A 27,112-nucleotide genomic window follows, 5' to 3' on the forward strand; every position below is an offset into this window, starting at 1 on the left:
TGAAATCAATAATACAACCGACATATCTCAAGGACATAAACAATTTTGATTTGAAATTCTTTGAACATAATTACAAAAAAAGCAGACAATATGAAATTCAAGTTTCAGATTAATAAAAATATTCCTTGTCGACTTTGAAATTACTTTAAATCCAAATTTAAATCTTTTAACATGAAGAGGCAAGTTAAATCTTTCAAAATAATATAACAAAATAAATATGAAATCATGAATTCTATTAAGAATATTTTTATTATTCTTTGAGAATTATTTAATTTCCTTGTATTACATCATCAGTTCAAGACACTAATATTGAGGTAAAGTAGGTACAGTACAGTATTAGAAAGTCAACATGCCACATGCGTCTTTATAAGCTATTCATTCATGCACTCCATTCATTCATAATGTTCTGCCCAAGGGCAGGTCTTTCACTGCACACCCAGCTTTCTCCAGTCTTTCCTATTTTCTGCCTTCCTCTTAGTCTCCGCATATGATCCATACACTGTATCTTAATATCGTCTATTATTTCATATATTTTTTTTGCCCCGAACTCTTCTTCCATTCACAATTCTTTCCAGTGCATCCTTCAGTAGGCAGTTTCTTCTCAGCCAGTGACCAGCCAATTTTTTTTCTCTTCCTGATCAGTTTCTTCACTCACTCTTTCCAACACAGCTTCGTTTCTTATTCTGTCTGTCCGTTTCACACGCTCCATTCTTCTCCATAGCCACATTTCAAGTGCTTCTAGCCGTTTCTCTTCACTTCGTCATAATGTCCATGTTTCTACCTCATACACTGCCACACTCCACACAAAGCACTTCACTTATCTCTTAGTTCATTTTCCAGAGGGTCGCTGAAGATGCTTCTTTTTCTATTAAAAGCTTCCTTCGTCATTGCTGTCTTCCTTTTGACTTCCTGGCAGCAGCTCATGTTACTGCTTATGGTACACTCAAGTATTAAAAGCTATGATTTTATGAAATAAGTGTTGTAATGTCTCAAAATAGATACTAGGACTCGATTTTATTAGGAATGGATATAATATGTTTAAAAACTGAGTTTAAAAAGTGTTAAAAAAACATTATAGACACAAAAAGTTAAGTTTTTGTGCATGAACATGAGTATGTATGCAGGTATTTTTTAAAGAAACTAATTTGTACAGTCTTGAAATATTTGCTATCTATGGATGAATAGATGCAATGCATTTTTGTTAGAAGTATGGTACTAAAAGAACTCTTGAGTCAATACTTAACATCACTGCCAAAGCAGTAGGTAAATATCTATGCAAGAAAGTAGGTATAGCCTGAAGGGTAAAACAATTTCACAATGAATATGTAACATAACGTTTGTTTTCCATTTTCACAGAATTTGTTACAATCCTTACATCAAAGAATTAGTCGTCTTCTAATTGAATGCAAGTTTAGAAGATTATTAGAAGGATTGACTGGGAGAATTAAGTTGTTTGACAAATGGAATTGTGCTGAATGCCAGAAGATGGAGTGGAGACACTTCAGTCTCAACTACAGAAGCAGCAGGACTGCGTGAGAAGAAGAAAACACACTGCAGACATAAAAATAATTTCAAGAAATAAGCCAAGCAGCATCTGTGTTTCTTGTTCAGCATTATGCATAATAATAACAACAAGGTACCGTGTCATTATATATTATATAACACAACCGCCATTTTAATGAGTATGAAAATAAGAATAATAACGATAAGTATAATACCCTTTCCCCTTTCTATACACAAATTCCTTAAATCACAATGAAATAAATCCTTTACCACAGAAGAATCTTTTGTATTATTTCGATCTCACAGCACTTATAATGAATGATAAGTAAGATGCTGTTTTTATACAATTGCAATATTATATACATGCATTCACAGGCTGAACTATCACTTATGCACAGATGATATATTACTTATTTATACATATGTATTTCATACATGAAATGAGTATATAATTTTAATATGAAAATACGACATTATTTACATAAAAATCAATGAGAAAACAAAAGTATAGCATACATATTATGAGTTACCGGTATTATGTACATATAATTAACGTTAAAGTGAATGATGGAATAATTGTTGATAGCTAGACAATAATATTGTTGAATTTGTTAAAACGTTTTGTTGAAAAAGGATTCAACAGGACTTCGTTATTTGGTAGAAAACAAATAACTTTTATAATTTCTAATGGTTGTAATATTTGTTCACATTCTTTTTGATATAATTATTTCAGATAATTCGATCATCTGATCGATTTATGTTTTTTCTCAATTTTCACTTTGAAAAAAATTTCCTTGATGGATGAAAAATAGTACTATTTTGTTATTATTTAAAGGCACTTAAGGAGATGATAAATTATTTTTATTATAAGACTTGTATAAAAACAGAGACCTCCCCCCTGTACCATAATACTGAATATAAATTCTTGGATGTTTTACATTCTATATTTGCAGACACCAATGTTTGTTTCATACAAACATATTATATTATTTGTTGTAAAATGTTACGTACTAATGTAGAGAAACCCCTGCTATACATGTCTTCTCGCCGGCAACTTGCTAGCTGATCAGATGCAAATTTTTTATAAGAAGGGTGATTGTAAGTTAAATACTCATTTTAATACAGTGTTTACTTACCAATTATTAAAATGGTAAGTGAATATAAATTAAGTAATGGCTAATTTGCAATATAAATTACGTTTTCCTCGATTACGTTCTAATATAAATTTCTCACAGAAAAATTATCATAATATCCTTAATTTAGTTTCACTTCCTAGTCATACTATATTAAATTCTTATATTCTGAAGAATTTTAAGACCCAGAGTGTCATAGAGTACAGTTTAATTTCTGTGCGAAACCTAAATCACGGAACTGCAAAAGTACATTATTATTAGGTAGTAACTTAACTTTTAAATGTTTATATACCTATAGTTTACAATAAAATGCACTTAATTTCCAATCACCTTATATTTTTACGCATGAACTTAATCTCTGATACAGATGCACCGTGTCTAAGTCAAATATATGAACACAAACTCATATTGCACACGTAATTTACATTCCTATTTATTTTATAGTCCAGATAATTCAAGAATAAAGTCTAGTTTATTGAAACTTTATTAATTTACAATGATTATAACGTCTTTACGACTTGTTATTTAAATCTAATATAGGCCAACATATATTATTATCATGGTGAAGATAAGCAAATATTTGTATTTTTTAATATTATGTACACATTTATTATGTAGGTACCAGTATATAAAATTAAAACACTTCATAACCTTTAATTTTGTTATCAATCAGTCACTAACTGTATTTCATTGATATTTTTCATTAATCAGGTGCATTTTCTTATTGTACTAAAAATATGATTTAAAGCTTAAAATCTTACAAATTTCCGAATTATTAAATTTTAACTGATTTTTATTTCACATTTCTATCATAACTGAATTCATAACAAATGTAACCTTAGATAAAAATCTTTAAAATGTAAATGAGCAAATTTTTTTCATTTTGTGAATATTTTTAAAATCAAAATTTAACATCTGGTAAGGATGGATAGACATAAGTCTGTAACGAAGAAGAGAAAAATTGTTTTAAAATGATTCAAATTGTACTGAAATGTTGGATTGTTTTAATTTTTATATTTTCGTTAACAAGTAAAAACTTTCACCTTAAATACTAATTATTTTCTTCAGTAATATTACTTTTCTTAATAGCCAGTACAGTACAATGTTTTATGCCCATCTGTAGAAAACCACAACAAATTAAAAATTTCAAGCAGATTTGTCATAATATATTCCATAAATATCGTTAAAATTTACATAAATATTGCATCAAATAATCTTGTACTTTTTTTTTTGTAACAAAAACATTTGAATGTTGTCCTTTCAGTTTCTTGCTTTTTTTCCTTCCATCCCTTGGAAATAAAACGATGTCTTTCAACATAAACCTTTTTTATAAACTGACTGACAAGTAAATATATTAAACTTCAATTTACGTTGAAATTCGTTTATTCCTTTTAAAGCCTTGTCAAATACACATTTCTCATCCTTAAAATGATAACGCAGTTTCTCTTGACCAGCAGACAGACTGAATGTTACTAGTACTTACTGTAGAGCAGTAAAATGGATATTTCAACAAGGTACAAAGAAACGGTGCATCTGCATACAGTATAGTAGGCTACCTAACTTCAGCAATAATAGTAACTGAGTGATAGTAATGTTTACTTATAGACTTCAAAACACAACCCTTATACATTTATCTACAAAATGTGGACTATTTCCACAAAAATTTGCGTGTATGTGTGTGCAGTGTTGAAGTATTATTAGCTGCTCACCTAGTTAGTGACTCCCATATATTTTGAGAAGGAAGTTTAACAGCTATACAAATGTAATAACCTATATTGCTGTTGCCAATGCAAAAATTCCTTCTTAAATCTTTTCACTCCTTAAAATTCCACAATTTGAACTAATGTTTTCATTTAATCTATAATGCAGTACTTGTGACGCTTCATAGTCACTGTATCATTTCCCATGTAGGTAAATATATTTATCACAAAAATATAAAAGGACAAAACACTGCAGGCTGTTTTGTTAAAATGCTGATGGGTGAGGCTTTAAGTTTTAAGATATTCTGAAACGTCTGGCGACAAAAAAGCAAGCGTTAAAAGGAATAATTCTTAAAAAAATTAATGTTTTGAAATAATAGTATACAAAATTATTATTTTATAGATTTCATATAACTACGTTTAATGAAATACTGTAAATATAAGATCTTAATAGTGAAAACAATTTGTGACTGAAGTCTTCCGTTTTTTATGAGTTAGGCCTAAGCTTCAGTTTTTTTACTTAGAATGTGGTCATTTTCCAAATAAGTCATCGCACTTCATTCTTCTTCCCCCATATTCAATACGCATGTTTTCATTAACTTATTTAATTATGTACTGCAATATTTAGACAAGTCGATCAAATCATAATGTATGTTCAATTACAATAAAAATGGTTTAGTTTAGTGGTTATAGAGTATTGTAATATGAAAGTACAGTTCTCGCAAAACAGGTATAGCCATAAGCAAATACTACTGGTACTGATACAGGAAGTTCAAACTTCCGGTTTAATTATTTAAGTTCCATCCAAATTAAATATGCCGAAGAATTCCATCCAAAATATTGTGACTTTGTCTTTAATTGTCATAACATTAGATGAAATAAATATCACATAAGTCATCCTATACTTCTTTCTGAATAAGATGTATTTCACTAATCTTGCTTAACAAAGAAATTCTGAAATAATTATTTTATTTATTCGATTTATTTCTTTTAATAAACATATGTAAATGATTCTGTGTATCAATTTAAATTTCTTCATCAGTTTGTTACTGTAAATTATACAGTTTCTAAAGTTTCATTGATATCTTCAGTAGCATTCTAGTGTAGTTTTAACTCACGTTTCAAAATTACACCGTGAGCCTATAAAATACCATATTTTCTTATCTAAGTAACCCTAACAGTACATAATTGAATATTCTCAGGTTAACACCATATTTACTAATACTAGTAACTGTATAAAAGTACCAGTAACAAAACAAAAGTGCAAACTTTAAAAAGTGTGCAAGAATAATTTAGTTATTGGTATCATTATAAAACTTCAACTAGTATGCCACTGAAGATATCTAAAAATTTTTAATGTTCTCAAAAACATATATTTATTTATTTATTAGAAACTTAATAAACAGAAAGCTTTGATTTCTTATTTGAGTTTAGTAGTAGGCCTAACTGAGTGCAATTCCATTGGTAAGTCAGCTAGCTCTGGAATGGTTAGGCTAACTAGATATAGATTGTCAGCAGAAATATCGGGATTTTTCCAAAAACACCATTGAGAGTAATATATTTTCTACATATTAAAATGGCTGAAGAACAAACCAGACTACTTTAATCTTTAAAAATGTGATTTATTATATGATTAACTCCATATTTGTAATGATTAGAGTTTAGACACTCTGGTGATTATATTACCAATTATAAATTTGTTTCGTAAATATTAATTAGATCTTTCGTTTTAACCACTGTAAAAACAATATTCGTGAACTTTAAGTTTAATTTTAGCTTTATCTTGGTAGAATTAATGGACTGCATTATTTTTGATAATGCAATATTATTTTCTATCAGTAGGTGTTATTTATGAGACTAATTACATTTCGAGCTTTCTCTAAGTACGTATAATATAAAACTCGTTTTAAGGTGAATATTATGATATATACTATGTACATAATTCTGAAAAAAATTTCCTTGTAGATGTTCTAATGATTCTCCAAACTGTGACTAATTATGACAAGACACTGCGCAGCTAGTCTGGCTGTATATGCTTTGCAAGAACTTCACTTTATTATAGTTAGCACAGAAGAATTTGTATATTACAATATGCAGGCCTTGTTGGCTATTTGTAAGGAAGGGAATTATTTAGTGTATCAGAATTGACATGCAGTCTTAATATTACTCTGAAAATTGAGAATAAGTAATTAATAATTTTATTATCAACTGTATCGTTTTTATCATTTATGAATTTAAATTTCGTGCATTTCAGTTTTAAAATGAAATGATATGTTAAGATATTTTTAGCTTTTTAATAATAAGAAGGCCTACTTCCCATTCACATACCGGTAACCTAGAAGTTAAAAAATTATTTTACCTTCCCTCATCCCGTTTCGGTGCTGTAAGAACTCGGTTCTTTTATTAAAAGAATTAATTTATTTCAATTTTGCTGTTACTTAGATTTCAAACAAATTGTATTTTATTTTTCAGAAAATAATTTCATTCTTGTCATTTCATATAATACTGGTACCAGTACTACAGAAGATCATCTTAATGTTTAGTTACATTTTTTTTGCTTTAAAGAGATTGAAGTTCAAAATATACTATAGGAAGTTAAAAAATGTCAAATTTTTCCAACTTAAGATATAAATAAAATAAGAGATGTTTTCAAATTTTAGTAGTATGAAGTCTAGGAACTTACCTGGCCCTGTTATTAAAGTTATAATAATTATTATTCTTTAATGAAATGGGAAGTTATTCTTTCATTTAAAGTTAGAAGCTTAGGGATTCTTCACCACCATTTATGCTTTTCAAATCAATATTTTGAACTATTCTTGTTAACGTAACATTTGATGATATTCCATCTCTTTTTTTCAGAAATGTAAAATTTTATACAGTACTCGTATATCATATCTTAATTTATTATTATAATTATTAAATTCATTGTTTAAACTATATAATTGTTGCACATTTCATTTGTATTCTGGGCCCTCGTGATCAACTACAGTTCAGCAGTTAAAAAATTATTTTATTAGTTTAACTTAATGTAATCTACTTTAACTTTAGACCTATTTCATTAATGTAATTTTATTTGTGTCTATGAGAACTACTGAACAACATTATATTTAAAGTACTACTTTTTTTTTGGAATAGTAGCCACAAGTCTGTGAAGGATTTAGTTTGCTGAAAGAACTTAAAATATACTGTACTGACTCCTATACGTTCCCTCCCATATGCCAAAAATCAATCTCGATTCATGTTTCCCTGCCACCCTCCTCTGTTAAAATGATATCAGCAACATGATAGAGAATTACCGTATGTTTTCTTCTTTAAAAAGATTTCGTTTGTGACTGTGGTTTCTCTTTTGGTGCACTAAATATTTTTTTCCTACATTCTGCCAAAAGAAACAAATATATATGGACCTAGTATATTGATGAGGTAGAAACTGAAATGGCTTCATCTGATTACATTATACAAATAAAATTTCAAGTATTGTAAATAGAAGTGAATTTTGTAATGTCCAGAGCCAAATTAAGATGGACGTAATGAAGTATCGGAGGAGTAGGGCTTTGTGAGCCACAAAGAGCTTACTTGAGTGCAAAAGAAGATTATATAGACTAGAGAAAGATTGTTGGTATTGTATTTGTGTGAGAAAAATGAATGTTCTAAGTTGTGTCGTATCGTGTATGAGTGGTTAGTTTGTCTAACTACTGGCATGTGTGTTCAGCATGTGTTGAAGATTTGTGTCAAAGAGAGTTTTTTGAGAAAATAATTGAGAAAAGCATATTTCGAAATTATTTTTTAGAACTGGGAAAATTGAACAGTACTTTACCATTATTGTTCGAATTAAGCAGATATTAATATAGGTAAAATAAGCATGGTTTTCCGAGATCGCACTATTGAACCCATGAAATACTTCAATCTTAAAGTGTAAGCAACAGAATACTCTCATAATCTGAAGTTCTTGCAAGAATTAAAATCTAATCATGGTGTGAAATAAATGTGTAGTCATTACAACAACCGTATTTGTGTGTAGATGCATACCAGTACAACACTAATTGAGGTACGGTAGCTTGATGCTATTAATTACGAGAGAACTTCATGGGTTCTAAGCACGATCCATTGTGAAGCTTCAGGGTTTTGATCATTATTGATGCAATATCAGGTCCAAAGGAAGATGGTGCTTATTTAACGTGGGAAAGCCTGCTTTCTTTTATCATAGAATGCACCTTTGATTGAGGCACAATTGCACCCAAAAGCGATCTTTTAAAATTGAATACGGGTTTGAATGTACTGCAAACTATATAAAAAGACACGTAATAATTATTATGCACTCAGTGTGTCTTTCTGAGAGTGGTATGAGATTCATTTAAGAACTTTACTATTAGTTACCCACGAGCTTCTTTTGCAAGTTAGTTTATCTGCAATTCCCATCTACGTAGAATATCTACCTGTGCAAGTTAAAAACTCGTTTGTATTATTCAGTAAGTGTTCATCCTAGTTAGAACAGCAAATAACAGCGAATAATGACAAATATTGTACAACAGCCAACCTTAAGATTTCTGTATTCTTAACACTGACTTTATACAATCTTGTCATATTTTGCCATTACAAAAATCTATATCTTGGATGTGAACAATTTCTCTTTTGAATGCAACTGTGATACTACTGAGAGTGGCATTTCTATGTGAATTTTTATCGCATAAATACGATTTCTTTGCTGCTCAGATATAATTAAGTTGTATAAACAGTTTCATTCAAATAGTTATGGACACTGATATTAAAATAAACTGAATGAACAATGCAATTGAAGACAAAAATAGAAGTCGATATTTTTATCCACCTTCACAATGAAAATTACACAATCTGTGTGATTTTTTATATTTTAACACTGCCTTAAATGTATTATTTTCATTTATTTTACTTCATATGTACGTATTACGAAACTGTCACAACCAAATTTTAATTCAAATTTAACAAACCAAAGTTACATAAAATATATCAATTTTTGTGCAGACCTACTATTATGAACTTTTCTGAATGACAGTTCTCATTACATACGATATGTAATGTAATATTTCTTTTATTGAAGTAGTTTTAATTCTGCCAATTAACTGTAATGAAATATTAGTTTTAATATATATTGAACTGAAATTTTAATGATTGTTATATCAATCGTAAGAATCATATGAAGCTAATGTCTGTAATTCTGCTTACCGGTATGTTTCTCTTTCTATTTTGTGTTTATATTTATTTGTTTGAAATAATGTATGATGAATTTTGTTTTATTTATTCAGTAGATACCATACCGAAATTATAGTAATAGTAATTTATTTACCATAAAGATTTTTACAAATCATGGCCTCGTCAATCATATGTTTAATGAATGCCAATAGAACAATGTGTCAGGAACTAAATTCAAAATTCTATTACAAACATTAATTGTTATAATTGATGATTTAAGTACCGTATCGATAATTATACCCAGACACCCAAAACTATTCACTTCTGAACTCAAGTAGATGTTTACTATATCTATGCATTTATGTATATAAAAATTACATTGACAAGTGATCGTATTAAAATTGAGGTGTTTTTCCATGAAATTAGTCACGTTAGGAACGAAGTATAAGTGCCACCCCCTTTCTTCTTTCTCCTTCTACGAATAGTATGAAGAAACCAAAGTCGGAAAGGAGAGATATGGCGCTTATATCATAATTCTGAAATGACTTCATTTACTGTATAATGTACCTAGCTTATATTTTTTACATTTCAACGTGTTCTGTGCAACAGATTAATAATGAAAAAGTAGTCTAATTGCTACATATTATAAGTGAATAGTATCAGTTTATTTCCAACTCTGCATTCAAAATTTGTCTTTCTAAGTTACTCTATTTCTTATTGTCATTTCATCTAAATGACGGAAAAATCTAGAAATTATCAATAATTATGCCAGAATAATTTATTAAACAATTAGTAGTAATTTTATCGTATATCAATTTCTTTCCAAAGGACACAATGTTTTTATGATAAGAAAGACTGGTTATTTCACTGTTTTACATCCTACAGATATTTTCTATATTCGAAGCTCCTTACAAAAACGAGAATAAAATATAATTTGCTACAATATATACATACCTATAATAAAAACTTAAATATACCAGTGATAATAATAATAATAATAATAATAATAATAATAATAATAATAATAATAATAATAATAATAATAATTTTTATTTATATTCAGATTTCTAATGTTTACACATCTTTCTGTGCCTAAAGTCTTAAAGTCTTATTCTTGTTCTCCACTCTTCTCTGTCTATCCAATCCACGTCGTTCAGTCTGCAGTCTCTCATCCCTGTTCTGATCTCTTGTAACCATGAATTTCGAGGTCTGCCTTTCCTTCTTCTCCCAGGCGGACACCATTCCAACACTATTTCAGGTAATCTTTCTTCTGGCATTCTTCTCACATACTCATACCAGGTTAACTGCTTATATCTCACATAATCCAAGACAGAATGTTGAATGTTCACTTCCTCTCGTATAAATGTATGTCTAATTTTGAATGTCTCGCTGATCTTCTTAAAAAATCCATTTCTATTGTCACGAGTTTTGATGCTAACTTTTTATTAAGTTTCCATGTTTCAGCACCATATGTAACAGTACTTTTGACTATTGAATTATATATTTGCAATTTATTATCCCTTATTATATGTCTGTCCCATAAAATACGATTCAACATTGCTGTTACTGTTCTGCCTTTAGTAATTCATTTCCTAATATCAGTTTCTTGTCTATTTTCTTTATCTATTCTTCACAGCTTTTAATACAACCTTTCTGATCTTCTAATATTTAATCCTCAGTTTTTATTCCACATCCCATATAAAATGTTTTTTCTAGATTTACTTTCAAACCCCATTTATCGTATTCTTCTAACAATTTCCGAAATATAATTTCCATGTCTTCATATTTTGTGCAATTACCACCTGATCGTCTGCAAACAATAATGTATACAACATACACCATATTTATTGATTCATTTCCAACAGGTATTCTGAACATATATCTTAAATAATGTAGGTGACATGCTACATGTTACTCTAATTTCTCCTGACCTAGATTTTTCTATTTTCGCTTTAGATACAGCGTTCTTATATAGATTTTTTATTGTATTAATAATTGAAGGGTCAAGGGAAAAAACCAGGTAAGTCACTTTTATGTCGAGATGGAGTTTGAGGTGCCATTAGATTCTCTAAGGAAAAGACTATCGTTTAGTGGTATGAAACAGGAAAAGAAACAGATTAGTCATGGGTTTATTTGCCTTCAAATTTTTGGTGTACAGGAAAAGAAGTAGATAGGTCAACTGTTTCAGCGAAGAAAATGGGTTTCATGGAAAAAGTGACTTACCTGTTTTTTTCCCTAGACCCTTCAATTCTTCTGTCAGTTTCCATATCAACTAATGTTGTTGATGATGATGATGATGATGATAATAATAATAATAATAATAATAATAACAATATTATTATTATTATTATTATTATTATTATTATTATTATTATTATTATTATTATTATTATTATAGCGGTGGTAGTGGTGAAAAATATAAATTAATATTTAAAAACTTTATCAAATTCATAAATTCTGTATTTAGTATTATTATATTGTGGTGGTGGATTCAATAAATGGATAATGCAAAGTCCCAAGAAACAGTGATTAAGAGATATTTCTTCAAAGCATATTTCATTCAGAGTTATGAAATATAAAAATTCGAGTTTATCGTAATGGAAGTTTGTGTGTATCCAAGATAAAGATTGGCATAGTTACTCTCTGTCATTAACGTTCCAAGAACAGCCACTGATTAAACCCAATTCCTATTTGTTCTAGATGAATATATGTTCTCTGATGCAAGAATAATGAGCCAGAGAAAATAATATATTCCCAGTGATGGAGTGTTAAAGAATTCCACATGAAGTTTCTTTATATAATGCGTTGGTTCAAAGTACACATTTAAAATGTTCAATCAAATAGGTGAAATATATTTTATAAATGACAATTATATTTATTTTAGACATATATATTAAAGAAATGCAGCAAAACCTCAAAGACTGTACCACCCACTAGCTAATACTATTTGTTTAACAAAAATTTTCTGAACTTCTGCTGAAGAATCTTTTCATACAATAACTAAACTTCGAAGTTGAGGTCCCAGTCAGAGCAATACAGGTTAACTAATAGCAGAGTATTGGGTGGAGGTGGGGAACAGGTTAGGGCTTGTTTACTTTTTCAACCTTCTATCTACTGTGCTGTCTTTGTAGGTAAGGTTGATGTTGAAGGTTTCATACGTACTAGCACTGAAGCTGGGACATTTGGAATAACGTAAAGTCATTGTGATGTCGAAAATGAAATGCAATTGAAACAATTTTTTAATATACGTTATTAACTTTCTTCCACAAGACAATAAAATAAAATAAAACCGTAGAAGAGGAGGCAAAATGCATCAAAAATGGTGGCAAAAAGAAATACGGCATGATATTAAAATACAAATAAATTATTAAAAAATTATAGCATGTAGGCTATGAATTAAAATTAAAAATGAAAGAGATATTTAGAATACATAATTGAAATTAGTATCAAAATATATTTGGCTGATATATTTTAAATAAATATCTTGTGATTTGGTGATACTTTATAATAATTCATTTGATTCAATGTTTACTCTATTTTATTATCAAATTAACCTACAAAACTTTGATTCTGACTCTTTACTCATATTAAATTCTTACTAAATACAGTACAGTATTTGATATGTTTTCATTTTAAATGTAGGATAATATTATCTTTCTTTCTTCATAACAATTTATTAAGCTATATGTACTATATGCTCAATTTTCCCTCCGAACACGAATTTTACTCATACGGGAGTTAGATTTATAGCAAACAGAATATAATATTGTTTTCTAAATGTTTATCTGAATATTGTGTCTTTTATAGTACCGGTAATGTTATTATTTTAAGACAAATTTATTTCTGTGATTTATACTTTACAATTTATTTATGTCGTTTCTTTTAATTACAAATGTTGTATGTTCTGTTATTATTATTATTATTATTATTATTATTATTATTATTATTATTATTATCATCATCATCATCATCATCATCATCATCATCATCATCATCATTAAAAACAGTTAAAAAATTATCTTTTTAAACGACAATGCACTGTATAACTCTTGATAGGTCCAAGAAAATGTTACCTTTCTACATCTGAGAGACGATAATACATTATATTCTGGCCAACATAATATTTACATTTGTCCTTCAGGCAAAAGTTTAATTATTTAATTATTTATTTATTTATTTATTTATTTATTTATTTATTTATTTATTTATTTATTTATCTGCTCGGCCTATATTGGAAATTTCCAACTGATATGGTGTATGCATGTTGGAAGACGATCACCTAGCCAGCTGCTCTGTGAACACTGCTTTATCTTGTGTGCACGTAGCCTAACTTCAGAGTTTATGTGCCTCAACTTCGAAGTCTAACCATAACTTATTATTGTTGAAATATGAATGCTTGTAGGAAATGATGATGTTTAAAGAATCAATTTTGAAACAAAATGACTGAATAGATACTTTAAAATTTATGGCCACATTAAGATATTTTGACTTAAAAACCAATTGTTATAATGAGTTATTTCACACATAGAACTTCATAAATACTTCATTAATTTTCTTGTAGACCTAGTCTAATACAGTTATAAGTTTGTTTTCATTTGAAATATATTTCTGAGTTATGAGTGTTATTTTCTGGAAATATTTGCGAGAGTCCTTACATGGTTTCAGTTTAACAGTACAATACTGATGACTTTTTAATATGAAAATTACTTTGAAATGATAGCTCTCTCATAATGAAAATTATAATTTAATGAACAATTGCACTTTGATTGTAAAGAACCAGCCCAGCATCCTAAGTCACATTTCAGTTTTGATAATCTTTATCCCTCTTTTCATTTTAGTATTAAATATATTATGTTACATTTTTTTAAGAATGTAACTGTCCTGTAAACGGAATAAATACCAGGAAATGAAATGGCAGGTGTTGGATTCGCACAGCCCTACTTTTGTGTCAATTAATAAGTTTTATCTATTTCTTAAAAACAGCAAAAAAAAAAGTTCCTTCCAAAAATAATTTTTCTACTATATGCACAACTTTCTCTGACCCATTACTTCGAAAGTAACTCTATTTTATTTTTAAATAATGGCCTATTATAGTATAAATAGAATGTACCATTTTTGTAGACTATAAACTGCAAGCAAGACATGGGCTGGTCCCTTATTCTCTTTTTTAAATCAACATTTAAAAGTGTTCGTTAGGATGATTAGCAAACGTATGTTACGTTTGAACAAGTTTTTCCTTGATGCTTATTATGCTGCTGCTGTAATGTTAGATGCTATTGAACATACATAGAAACAAGTGTACATGTGGACGTCTGCATTACATTAAAGGTCAAATTATAATAAAAAAATTCATAATCTTATTAAAAATGAAAATCTAAAAAATTGTTTGTATATGAAAATTTTAAAAGATACAAATGTTGCTTTTAACGTAGTTTGTAAACACGTAAAATTAAATGTTTTAAAATATTAGCCTAAAATGAAAACTAAAAATTCATCACTAATATCATAATATTAATCATAAATATACATCAGTGTTATTATGTGTATGCGACATTGTTGATACAAACAAAAAAATTAATAAAATAAAGGAAAAGAAATACAGACAAAAAAGTATGTTTTGTAAATGTCAAGAATGTTTTGTTGAACCATGAAACATAAATATAGAACATATATATACACAGAGCATATATCTTGTAATGTTGTGATAGAGATTCCTTTTGAAATGAGAATATTCTGTGAAGTACATTGTAATAGACGAATGTTCCAAAGGAAGTAAAATATAACCATTTTCTAAAAATGGGAACTAAAACTTTCATTGTTGTTCCTTATTTGGTTCAGGATTCAAACAATATCAACAGTATGGGTTCCAGGGTTTTTTCATAGCGAGAGAAGTGTGAATATTGGCAAGTGGACTGCATAATTATTGATCAAATTGAAATATTACACATTACGGATATAAAATATTGCATAAGAACACCGGAGTATATTATAGCGGTGATTAAAGAAGTATGATCAATATCGCCGACTTTGTGAGGAAGGGCAGCTCCCTCCCAATATTAATACACCGGGATCTTTGCTCTCCAATTATAGTAAAAATGGAGTCTTGCCCCAGTTTAAAAGATGGAGCCTGTATAAACAAGGAAATATTAAATGAACACATTGAGGTACAGTAAGCCTGATACTAGTGTCACCATTCATTATTTATTTATTCCATTTTATTAAGATATTTTTAGCAATCCAGAGGGCAACACTAGAAATTACCTTACATTATTTTACTGTTGTTAAATGAGTAGTGTTTATTGTTATGTTCTGAAACAGTATTTTTATGTAAGCTGAGTAAAAATTTCTGAAATATTGATCACGCATAATTGTCTGAAATATCGCTCAATATTCACTTCGTATAATTGTCTGAAATATCGCGTATAATTGTCTGAAATATCCGTTAATATTCACTTCGCATAATTGTCTAAAATATCGATCAGTATTCACTTTGCATAATTGTCTGAAATATCGATCAGTATTCACTTCGCATAACTGTCTGAAATATCAGTCAGTATTCACTTCGTATAATAGTCTGAAATATCGATTAATATTCACTTAGCATAAATTGTAATTTGTTATTTTTCCTTCAACGCACTTGCATATCAAAGTCATCACACTGATGATCTCGGTAGTCCTTTCTTTTAATGACTTTATTGGATGGAATAAGCAGAGAAGATGCATATTAGCCAAAAATAATTAAGTTAAGCACCAGTAACCTAACATTCTTGATTGCCCAGTATTTTTTCAGTCAGCACCACTGAGTGTGATGTTATTGTCAGTATGTACTTACGAAAATATTAAGAAGGTGAATACAAAGAATTAATTGGATTAAAAGTAAACATGAAGCATGTAATGTAACGAAAATTCAAGAAATGAGTTTTCTGTTGGGGTTAAAATGATATAATAATGGCTGTGTAGCTGCAGCACCCCCAGACATTTGTGGCTCATTTTCTCTTTTTGTGTTGCTTAATACATTTATTATACAGTCTCTATTTTGCTGCTCGAATTTTTTTTAATTTCGCCCTCATCGACATGCACGCAATTGTTAGTGAAATTACTTTCTCCCCTTGTGCTGTCAGAGTGAAACCAGACACAAGAACTATGGTGAAGCCACTTCCTCTCCTGTAGCTGCCAGTCTCGTCTCGGATGCTTTGCTCGTTAGTTTCACCCCTCCCCTGCTTCCACTTGCCATGAATTCAGAGTCACCAGGCGCTGCAAAATTTACAGCAGTTTATCAATAGCACACAGTTTTAAATAGGTACATTTTCTTTAATGTTGTGAGCAACAATGTTTAACTCTGTACAATATTTACAGTCTATTCAGTTCAGTACCTTAACATTTCAGGAGAAATGTGAAATTAAGTGTCGTGGAAGATCTACATCTGTGCTAGATATAAAACAGTGTTTGACAAGCCGACAAAAAGAATATATGAGGAGGTTTAATTGTGATGTGTATAAGAAGTTTGTGTGGTTGACAGGCTGTGATATTAAAAATGTGCTGTTCTGTTTGCCATGTCTTTTGTTTGGTGGCGATTCTAGCTAGACTCAGAAAGGCATAACAAACCTTAGGAAACTAAATGAAAAGATTAATAAACATGCAAATTCGGCGAAACATATAAATAACATTTTGAACTTGGCTATGTTGGGAAGAGTGAATATTCAGGAGAGTTTAAGTTCAGCTCATAAACAAGCTATTGAACATCATAACAACGGCGTGAGAAAAAACAGAGAAGTGTTGTCTAGAATTATTGACTGTATCAAGTTCTGTGGAACCAACGAGTTAGCATTACGAGGGCATAATGAAAAGATAGGGTCTGACAAGCAAAGATTATTCCTTAATATGGTGAAATATACAAGTGAAATAGATTCGATGTTCAAGTGCCATTTGGAGAGCTCTTCGCTATTTAAAGACCTATCAAAGAGTATTCAAAATGAGCTACTGGAATGTATTGGATGTATTCAGAGAGGAACTTTTAGCAGAGATTGAGGAAGCCGAATTTGTCTCTGTTCTTGCTGATGAGACCACAGATATATCTAAAAGATTTCAGCTTGTGATTGTAGTTCGATATTGTAACAAAGAGAGAAAAGCCGCGGAGAAGTTCTGGGGTTTCTTTAACCCAACCAAGATGCAAATGCAATATCAGAGTGCATACTTTCACAGCTAGAAACAACTTTAAAGCAAAAGAAAGACAAGCTTATTGGACAGAGAACGAAGGAGCAGCTGTGATGCGTAGTGTATTAAATGCGGTACAAGCAAAAGTTAGAGGTTGTTACAAATAAGCATATTTTGTGCATTGTTATGCCCATCAGTTGAATCTCATAATGGAAAGAGCCGCTAACCAACATACAAAGGCTCGCATATTTTTTGCTAATTTATCCAGTATCCCTGCTTTCTTCTCTCGACCCCCACATAGACAGTCTGTATTAGATTCATGTGTTTCAAAGAGAATTCCATCAGCTGGAGCAACAAGATGGAATTTTAAAATAAGAACAGTATATGTTGTTCATGGGAAGATGGAGCCATTTCTATAATAAACATAATGGAATCTGAAACACCTAACAACATCACAATAAATGAGGCAAGCACTGTGGTGCTTGAAGATCCTGAATGCAATTTCTGACTCAGTTTTTTTCAATTATTGATGCCTCATATAGAGATATTATACAACCAACTACAACATCGCCAGTTAGATGTTTCTAAGGTTCACATCTGCATATCAAGCTTTGTTAATGCCATATAGACAGTACAGAACAATGCACAGTTGAGCAGTGAGAACTGTGAAAATGAAAACCCTAGAAGCGTCATAAGGTCGAAGGGATTCAGACAAGGGTTGCGGGAGCCAAGGAAGTGTGTGACCTCATTGTCATACAAGCTAACATCCAATTCCAGTTCATAGATTATCTGATAGTATCTTCTCTTCTGTATCAAGAAAAATTTGAATGCTACAAAAGCTCATTTCCTGAAAATGACCTAAATGCCTGTTTGAAGCTTTTTCCAATGTTCGACAAAGACAACTAAAAACGGAACTCACTGTGTTGTATCAGGGACAAGAATTCAGAAATATCAGTGACGCAGTCAAGCTCTTGCAGTTTCTTCTATCTGAGAACTTGCAGGCCTCGTTTTGAGAAGTTGTGAAACTATTATGCATAGCTATCACTATACCAATGACAACTTTCGAACCAGAACGTTGCTTTTCGTGTTTGGAAAGAGTAAAATCCTATCTTAGAAATACAATGAGAGAAGAGAGACTGACCACATTAGCTATGTTGTCCATTAAAAAGACTACACTACTCAAAAAAAGTTTTGAACCACCTGGATTTTTGTTCAAAACAAGTTCTGCACCATCTCAATTTTGGTGAAAGTGTGTGGATCACAATTGACACACCTTATGAAAACAAACCACAAATTTTACTGCACAAACAAGTAATGAAAGCAAAGGAAATTAGCTGGAAAGTGTTTCTGTGCTAATCGTCGAAATCAAAAACCTCTTCTGGAGGACTCTAATATCATGTTACTCCACCCCTTATGTTGGAGCATGCTTGAATCCTCCTCAGCCTGCCGTCCACAAGATGGTCGAGGCATTGTTGGTCAAGCAAGTACCACTCTTCTACAGTGGCTCTCCTGAGGGCTTGTATGGTGAGAGGTGGGTTCTGTGGCGTCGTACTGCATGTTTCAACATGTCCCAAGCATGTTCAATCGGATTCATGTTTGGTGACATCGAAGGCCATTCCATTCTTTGTATGCCAGCCTCTTGGAGGAAGGTACTGACAAGATGGATGCGGTGCACTCGCGCGTTGTCATCTTGGAATACAAACCCATCGCCTAAATATTGGCTGTAGGGCTAAACAATGGACTGGAGAATCCTGTCCCGGTACTGTGCAGCTCTCAAAGTAATCTCGACGTCGACGAGTGGCGTCCAATGTCTGTACATGATGCCTGCCTAAAACATCACTGATCCACCTTCCTGCTGGATCCGATGGATAGTATGCCTGAGTCATGAATTGGTACCTTGTTCTTCCCACACTCTCCTATGACGATTGTCAGGCGTGAGACAAATCCCGCACTCATTGGTAAAGAGGACCTTACGCCATTGATTCAGGTCCCATTGCATGTGTTCTCTTGCCCATCTGTTCCTGAAGTCACGGTGCTGAGGTTGTGGTAGTGGTGTTCGTGTAGGACGTCTGGAGGCTAAATTGTCTTTGTGAAGTCCGTTCTTACAATTTGGGTCGACAGAGCCGTCACAGTTGCCTCCCGGAAGGCATTGTGCAGTTCCGTGTCATTGTCCTTTCTGTTTCTACGAGCCATAATTCGTAGATATCAGTCTTCAGCTGCTGTTGTTGACCGAGGGCGACCTCTGTGAGGCATGTCTTGGACATTTTGAATAACACGATATCTTTGACATGTTCTAACGACGTTGCTATGATGTATGCAAACTTCCCATACCGACAACACTTTCTGTCACAAAGTAACGATGCTTGCACAAGTAAACATGCTGATGATCCTTCTAGGCATGTTGACAAACTGAACAGAGCACTGTTTAATGCAGTTCAGGATTCCAATCACAGTGTACTCTACTGACATACCAAAGCCAGAAGCTTTAATTTCACTCTCAATGGACAGGTGCCAATCTACTATGCCAATATCATTGTCTACTGATCAGGAAAACATAAACATAAATATTAACATAAACAAAAAACACGCAAGATATGCAAAACTTTTTTTGAGTAGTGTGAGAAATAATGGTGATATAATTAATTCATTGTTAGAGTGTCCTTTTTCGAGAAGAAATGGTAATGAAAGAAAGGAAGTTTTAAATAAAGATATAGCCTACCGAGATACCTACCCCATCATTGACAATTTTTCTGACAGATAATCTTAAACCGCGAGTTTCTATTGCATCCTAGTATGGGCAACATAAATGGGTAAGTGGTAATGTGATGCAAAATAAACTTTTCTGTTGGCCTTGTTTGTTGCTATCAAAAAAAAAATAAAAAGAAAATAAAGACAGAAAGAAAGAACAGTGTGTTTGCTGAGAGCTTCAGTGATCTGAAAGATATTTTCAGAGGAATTTCAACAAATACTTCTTCAGCTGAGTGTATGTTACACTACATATTTGACTTTAATAAGAAGTTGATTCAAAAGTCTGCAACCTAACCTACAAGACAAGGCGCACGGAACTAATCTTTAAATAAGGTAAGTTGCATGATTTATAATATATTTTTGTATGCAGCCCCTCTGATTCAATACCCATATCTAATATGGCGTATACAGAACCTTGAGCCAAAGGGAAACCCCCACCTTATATAAAATACATAAAAATAGCACCAAGACTAAAAAAAAATTAAATATTATATTTAGTGGCCACAACATAGCACTGAATGATAGGTGAGCAAGCCAAGGACTGTGACAAGGTGATGGGACAGATAAGTAACAGGAGGCCGAGAACTTGACAAGGTTAGAATGGATTAAATGAGGGGGATAGATGAGTGACAGGAGACTAAGGACTGTGACAAGGTTAGAGTGGATTAGATGACGTGATAGCTAAGTAACAGGAGACCGAGAACTGTGACAAGGTTAGAATGATTGAGACATAGGACTGTGAGGTTAGAGTGTGTTAGATAAGGAAACATAGTGTATGTGACAGAAGGCCAGTGGCCGTGAAAAAGAGTAGAGTAGATTAGATAAGGAGATAGCTAAGTGACAGAAGGCCGAGGAAAAAAGTAAATGCTGATACTTGAAATCCTCGATCATTTTACCTAACGTATCTTCCTCTAAATGTAAGCACTGATACTTGCAATCCTTGACCATTTTACCTAACAGCTATCTTCCTCTGAAAGTAAGTGCTGATACTTGCAATTCCGATCATTTTTCCTAATGTGTCTTCCTCTAAAAGTAAGCACTGATACTTGCAATCCTTGACCATTTTACCTAACAGCTATCTTCCTCTGAAAGTAAGTGCTGATACTTGCAATTCCGATCATTTTTCCTAATGTGTCTTCCTCTAAAAGTAAGCACTGATACTTGCAATCCTTGACCATTTTACCTAACGTATCTTCCTCTAAAAGTAAGTGCTGATACTTCCGATTCTCGATCATTTTTCTTAATGTATCTTCCTCTGAAAGTAAGTGCTGATACTTGCAATCCTCGAGCATTTTACTAAAGTATCTCTCTCTAAAAGTAAACGCTGATGCTGTAAATCACTTTGTCATGTGTTATCATTGTCACTTTCTCATCTGTTACCATTGGAAGTGGATCTATATTAAACCAGGATTAGGATGATGTTGATTAAGTTAATGAAGACATAATAAATGCTAGCAAGGAGGAAGACTGAACTCAACAACTGCCTATCTTCATTACAAATTCCAATCCAAATTTTCTATGATTTAGATGTTGAACCCTGTTATAGGAAACCGATGCTATAGGCATTGATTTTTATTTTATTTTATTGGGTTATTTTACGACGCTGCATCAACATCTAGGTTATTTAGCGTCTGAATGATATGAAGGTGATAATGCCGGTGAAATGAGTCCGGGGTCCAGCACCGAAAGTTACCCAGCATTTGCTCGTATTGGGTTCAGGGAAAACCCCGGAAAAAACCTCAACCAGGTAACTTGCCCCGACCGGGATTCGAATCCGGGCCACCTGGTTTCACAGCCAGACGCGCTGACCGTTACTCCACAGGTGTGGACTATAGGCATTGATCCAATGGTGCGTCTATGCCCTGTAATGGTGATGAGTAGGGCCCGGATAATTATGTAATTACATGTTTTTTTTTCTATTAACATTAAGATACGAGATTTGTGATATGTTGGAGTTTCATGCCAATTAGAGCCTAAAAACGTAAACTTGAAAGTATATATTTTTACATATTTTGCTCTTAAGTACATACTCTTACATATTTTGCTCTTAAGTACATATTTTTACATATTTATTAATATTTCCATGCTTAATTGCAATTTTATTCATTATAACATGCCTGTATATCCTACAAGTCTATGACCTTGGGCAAGAAGGTCAAAAAGGTTTTCTGTCTTGAATCTCTCTGCCTGTCTGTCGGTCACGTGATGGGCACCTTGCCACTGCGTGTCCAAGCCATGCGTCAATTAGTCGCAGTTAGCTGGCGTATGTAGATTGAATAATAACTTTGTGTTATGTGACCTCAGCATTTAATTCTTTTTTAATTTCAAGTTAAATGTTGTACTAAAAGATGCCGAAGGAAAAAATCTCACTCTGTGTAAAGTTAAAGCATTACACAGAGGAATTTGACAATTTATCCACAGATGGAAAGGTACTTTTTTGCCTTGTTTGTGAGAAGAATGTGCCCTGTTCTCAATGTTTTCAAGTCCTGGAACACTTATCCACGTCACATCATTGTGCCCATGCTTCAAAACCATATCTCAAAAGCAGTTGTTACTCACTGAACCTCAACTCAGGAACGCCCAGAACCTCAGAAATCTCAGTTTGCAAGTGATCTGCGCTGTGCTATGGTTTGTGCTGATATCCCTATTTGGAAGTTAAAAAATCCAGTGCTGTGCGAGTTCCTTGAGAAATACATATGTGAAACTGTGCTAGATTAATCTACAATCAGGGAGAACTATGATCTTGACTTATATACGGAAACAATCAACTCTATTCATTTGGAAATTGGTGCTGATGATCTCATTTGGATTTCAATTGACGAGGCAACTGATGTATAGGAATGATATATTGGAAATGTTATAGTGGGCGTGTTGAAAGATAATGAAGCGAGTAAGCTTGTGTTGTTAACTTGTGAGGTGTTACCAAAATGCAATCATCAAAATATTGCTAAATTATTTAATGATGCAATGGGACTTTTGTGGCCCGATGGGGTGAAACACAGTAATGTCTTCCTTCTTGTGACGGATGCAGCAACATATATGTGCAAAGCTGCCACAGCTTTATATCCTAAAATGTTACATCTCACATGTCTTGTGCATGCATTCCATCGCATAGCAGAACTAGTTCCATCTAACTTTTCTAAAGATGACACACTAATTTCGAATACAAATAAAGTATTTTTAAAGGCTTACAACAGAGTTCATAAATTCGAAGAACTGTTTCCTGAGCTTCGACTTCTTCTTCATTCCATCTTAACGAGGTGGGGAAGCTGGATTGATGCTGTAGGCTACTATGCAAAGAATTTTGATTCTGTGAAACAAGTTCTCGAGCATTTTATTCTCAAGATGCAGTTTCTGTAGAAACAGCAAAGCAATCATTTAGTGATGCAAAGCTTAAAAATGATATTGCCTACATCCAGTGCAATTTTTCGCATTTATGCATTGCCATTAAATCTTTGGAGATATCTTCTTCCATACTCTCAGACAGGCTTGATGTTGTTCATTCTGCAGTCACGTCTCTGAAAAGCCTACAAGGGCCGGTTGTAGCTGCAGTGAAGGATACGCTTTCTTCCAGTGTGAAGAAAAACTCAGGATTCAAGGCTATCAGTGTTATTAACAGAGTGCTAAATGAAAGTAGTACCAAAGTCTTTGAAATTGAGTACACACTAGAAGTTTTGTGCAAGTTTAAATATGCACCCATTACATAATGTGAATTTGAACGATCATTTAGACAGTACAAAGCCATGTTACACGATAACAGGAGAAGTTTTCTATTTGGCAATTTGAAACACATGTTTGTTCCTTATTGTTATGGGGTTCGTAATGTAACAGCAATATGTAATTTTCAATTTTTAAGTTATGTACATGCATCTCCAGATTATTATATCTAGTTGTAATATTGGATCCATAACATGGTATGTGTTAAGACATGACGTGATTCTGTAGGTAGCCTATCAGCAATATATTTCCTTAAAATTTTCAAGTGTTCGTAACTTTCTTCTCCCTCTCGGTCACTCCTTGTTTCTTCAGTACCTTTCCTACATGCTATTCTAAAGACAGAGGACATTGAAGTAATTTGCTTAAATATAACATCCAACTGGTTAGAGATTGTATTTTAATCAATGTATAATGCCGAGAATTAAAAAAAATCTAATACAGGCTACATGTGTTACTGGTAAAGTAATATTTCGAATTTTATTGGTCATATTTTTATGTTTTAGGTCATAAATGCATGCATATATCCTATTTTTTAGGTCATAGAAATCCGCCCCCTAGTGATGAGAGTCACTTGCAGTTTAGGTTGGAGAAGCTACACTTACTCAAACTGCTTCGATCATTTGAATCCATATTTTTATGACCTTCAATCATCTTTAGTATTATCAAGAGAATGGCAATGTGCATAGGCCAATATTCACAGGTGCAAGGGAAAAAATTACCTTTCATTGAAGTTCTGGCTGATATGTACAGTACATCTACTATCAGACACTACAGCTGTTTGTATACATCTGAAGCTTGACTAGTGCAATATGTAACTAGTCAGCAGTGTATACAATGGAGGGAGAAAGGAACTGGCCACCCTACCCTATTATCTCCTGGCTTAATTGCCTCATGAGTGATGTCTTATTGGTGTCACGTATGAGGTTCAAACCTGTTTTCTGACAGTTGACTAAACAACAACAGAAAAATAGATCTATGATAAAACCATGGAAAATACCCATATAACAGGTATCTGTTTCACCATTATGCTAGAGAATCTCTTTCTTCTCACTAAAGCTCCAATTATGATCGGTATTACTATAAAGAAAATTATAATGAAAGCATGAGCAGTAACAATTACATTATAAATTTGATCATCCCCAATCAATGAACCTGGCTGCCCAAGTTCGGTCGATGTTCCTTCCCTCCCCCTCCCTCTCCTCACTCCCTCGCCCCCTTCCCTCTCCGCATCTCCCCCCTCCCCCTCTCTCTCCTATTTTTTTCCCTTCGTTTTTTCACCAGTCTTCGAAACGTATGGAGGCGCTTACCAATGTGACCAAACTCAGATTATCAAAATATACTCAAACTCGATGGAACTTCAGATCTCGTTTGGTTGAATCTATAAAAGTACTTAAGGAAAGTCTTCTACTGGAATTTTGGAAGACGACTTAAGGAAGTTGGAAGATACGACAATTAGGGAAGATAACGGATTTATTCGTCTATTAGAAGACTTTGAATTTAATTTCTTGCTTTCAGTTTTTAGCGATGTGTTTTCGAAAACAAGTATTTTCTTCGATATTCTCCAAATTAAAACTAGTGATATTGATTTCTGTACTAATGATTCGATGACCGAAAGAAATTATATTTTCTAAAGTTACTCGTTGCTTGATGTACTCGACTCACCAACATCGAAGATGGAGAGAGTTTCTCCGGGAAGCAAGTGTTTGTGTTAAAATGGGCAGTTTGATTGCGTCGGGAGTTATTGGCTGGTGGTTTGTTAGCGGAGTTTGGGCAGTGAATATTTATATTGTATGTAATGAGACTATGTTTAATTTTCCGCAGATCGAGTGTAGCGTGGATTATTATGTGTATGTAGAGAAGTTACCGCCAAGGACTGTGCACAATGCGATCATTGCGTTGGGAAGTATGTTCGATGTCGGGCTCTGTGATTATATCAACTATTGGACTATGACTGATTATGCATTTGTTGTATGCGAAGTGGGAATAGCTTTGAGTTTTAATCCATCTTCTGTGACTACTGTGTGATTGCAACGTGGGGAAAAGTCGCACTGACTATTGGTGTGCTCATATCTATGTTTAGTTGTTTTCTAGAGATTGCGGGACAAATGAACTTCCACTATGATTAGCCGTGACCATCCATCTCGCTGGAGTCAGTGGAGATCGCCCGGGATTGCGAGGCATTCAGTGAGTTACATCTCAAGCCAACCATTGGTGATGTCAGCGCATTTAACCAGTAGGTTTGAGCACCGGTGATCATCTGTAGCAGTGCGGTCAAAGCACTCTGCTACAATCGAAGGCGAATGCAGATTGCAGAGTCGACCGTGTCCCACTGTGAAGAGGTCCGAGAATTGGGGGCGTTCGGTAAGGAACGCCTCAAGACGGCGATGCTGGTTTGTTCATCCTGTCACCAAGTCGCAGTGCGGTCAAGGACTCCGAGTAAGCGTCGGATGGCGTTCTGGTGATGGCAGTCTGGGACCGCCGAATGCCCATCGTTTCCGACAAGTCGACCGTGTGCCTGTTGTGATGTATGGCTACCAGGCCACAAGAAATCTTATTACAGAATGTACCTCACACCTGGCGGGACTTGCGATTGCAGCACACATTTTAACAGCAAGTGGCTCAGAGAGGAACAAAGACACGACCTTGACTCTACCGCTGCTCGATGCGTACTGCTTCAAGGTACACTCCACCGCAAGAGCGGCGCCACTGTCTCTGTTGTTACGTACGCTATATGAGACGTTCAGAGCAAAAGTGGTGTAAGTCAAAATTGGATAATGAGGTTTAAAGTAAAAATTTTGTAAAATGTTGTGCAAAGTAGCAATTAATATGTCGTTCTTGCTACCCACTGACTACTAATAGTTTAAATAAAGTGAATATTAATTGCTACTTTGCGCTGTATTTTACAGAATGTTTACTTCAACCCTCATTACTAAAGATGAGGGATTTGTGCGGTTTGTCGTCAGATTGCGTGTGCATAGACGTTATACAGAT

At 32.9% G+C, this 27,112-nt stretch overlaps 1 protein-coding gene across 1 annotated transcript in view; it reads left to right on the plus strand.

Annotated features, from left to right (window-relative positions):
• Positions 1 to 15,317, plus strand: part of LOC138698393 (calmodulin-like) — an 891,422-nt gene extending 876,105 nt beyond the window's left edge. The window contains exon 8 of the mRNA XM_069824269.1: positions 1,357 to 15,317. Within this exon, the coding sequence (XP_069680370.1) occupies positions 1,357 to 1,388 (32 nt within the window). The 3' untranslated portion in view covers positions 1,389 to 15,317. The remainder of the gene's footprint in view (positions 1 to 1,356) is intronic.
• The last annotated feature ends 11,795 nt before the right edge of the window (positions 15,318 to 27,112 follow it).

The sequence above is a fragment of the Periplaneta americana genome, chromosome 1, assembly GCF_040183065.1.
Source record: "Periplaneta americana isolate PAMFEO1 chromosome 1, P.americana_PAMFEO1_priV1, whole genome shotgun sequence".
Taxonomy (NCBI): domain Eukaryota; kingdom Metazoa; phylum Arthropoda; class Insecta; order Blattodea; family Blattidae; genus Periplaneta; species Periplaneta americana.